Source organism: Salvia hispanica, unplaced genomic scaffold (assembly GCF_023119035.1).
Source record: "Salvia hispanica cultivar TCC Black 2014 unplaced genomic scaffold, UniMelb_Shisp_WGS_1.0 HiC_scaffold_272, whole genome shotgun sequence".
Lineage (NCBI taxonomy): Eukaryota > Viridiplantae > Streptophyta > Magnoliopsida > Lamiales > Lamiaceae > Salvia > Salvia hispanica.
This window is the reverse complement of record NW_025951995.1, coordinates 1-1,000: the sequence shown is the minus strand read 5'-3', so window position 1 is coordinate 1,000 and position 1,000 is coordinate 1. Positions and strand designations below refer to the sequence as shown.

Genomic DNA, 1,000 nt, shown 5'->3' with positions numbered 1-1,000 from the left:
TATGTAGAAGGGAAGGGTGATTTTGTAATTGCGGCGAATGTTACTGTGGATTGCTCGTCGTTTCCTGGATGTGAGCTCGCTATAAATGTTACGGGTAACTTTACTTTAGGTGAGAATGCGTCGATAATTTGTGGCACCTTTCAGTTAGTTGCGGATAATGCGTTTTTTGGAAATGGCTCTACTGTGAATACTACTGCGTTGGCGGGGGCGCCACCGGCACAGACTAGTGGGACCCCGCAAGGGGTGGATGGAGCGGGCGGGGGCCATGGAGGAAGAGGTGCGGCGTGTTTGAAGGATGCGAGTAAGAATCCTGAAGATGTGTGGGGAGGGGATGCTTATGCGTGGTCGAGTTTGGCGAAGCCATGGAGTTATGGGAGTAAAGGAGGGACGACGAGTAAGGAAATTGATTACGGGGGTGGTGGAGGGGGAAGGGTCTTGTTTCTGGTGACAGCGTTATTGGATGTGAATGGGAGTGTTTTGGCCAGTGGCGGAGATGCAGGTCCGAAAGGAGGCGGAGGGTCTGGAGGCAGCATATACATCAAGGCTCATAAGATGTAAATTCAATTGCCTTTCACTGTTATTGCTGTATAGCCTGTATTTGAAAAAGTGTGATCTCATGCTAGTCATACTAACTATTTTGTGATTGAAGAATCCGATCCGTTGCTGCTAATCCACATTAGATATTTATGGTTTGACTAACAGCTTCTCAATATTGGTTCAATATGCTTTGTAAATATTGGAAATTTGTAGGCCTAGTTGTTTTTGAGTTGTGGGTTCCATCGAGGCATGCTACATATTGATATGGAATCTACTGAATCAGTGTCTCATATAATAACTTCACTTCGCTGTAACTTTATAGGTTTGTCTAGGTGTGATTCTGTAATTATATTTGGTGGCTGACAGTGAGTGTAGACGGTTATTCTACTTTTGGTTAGTATTCTTCTTTCTAAGATGCCATACCTTTAGGATAGATTGTTTTGTGATTCTTTTCTGGTCTTTG

At 44.3% G+C, this 1,000-nt stretch overlaps 1 protein-coding gene across 1 annotated transcript; it reads left to right on the top strand.

The window, feature by feature from the left end:
* Positions 1-3: 3 nt before the first annotated feature.
* On the top strand, positions 4-710 carry LOC125198797 (PE-PGRS family protein PE_PGRS5-like; the record flags this gene model as incomplete). The annotated part of the gene is made up of 2 exons (XM_048097065.1): positions 4-554; positions 650-710. Coding segments are annotated over 2 exons (582 nt in total), but the record flags the coding sequence as incomplete, so codon positions are not given.
* Between the last annotated feature and the right edge of the window lie 290 nt (positions 711-1,000).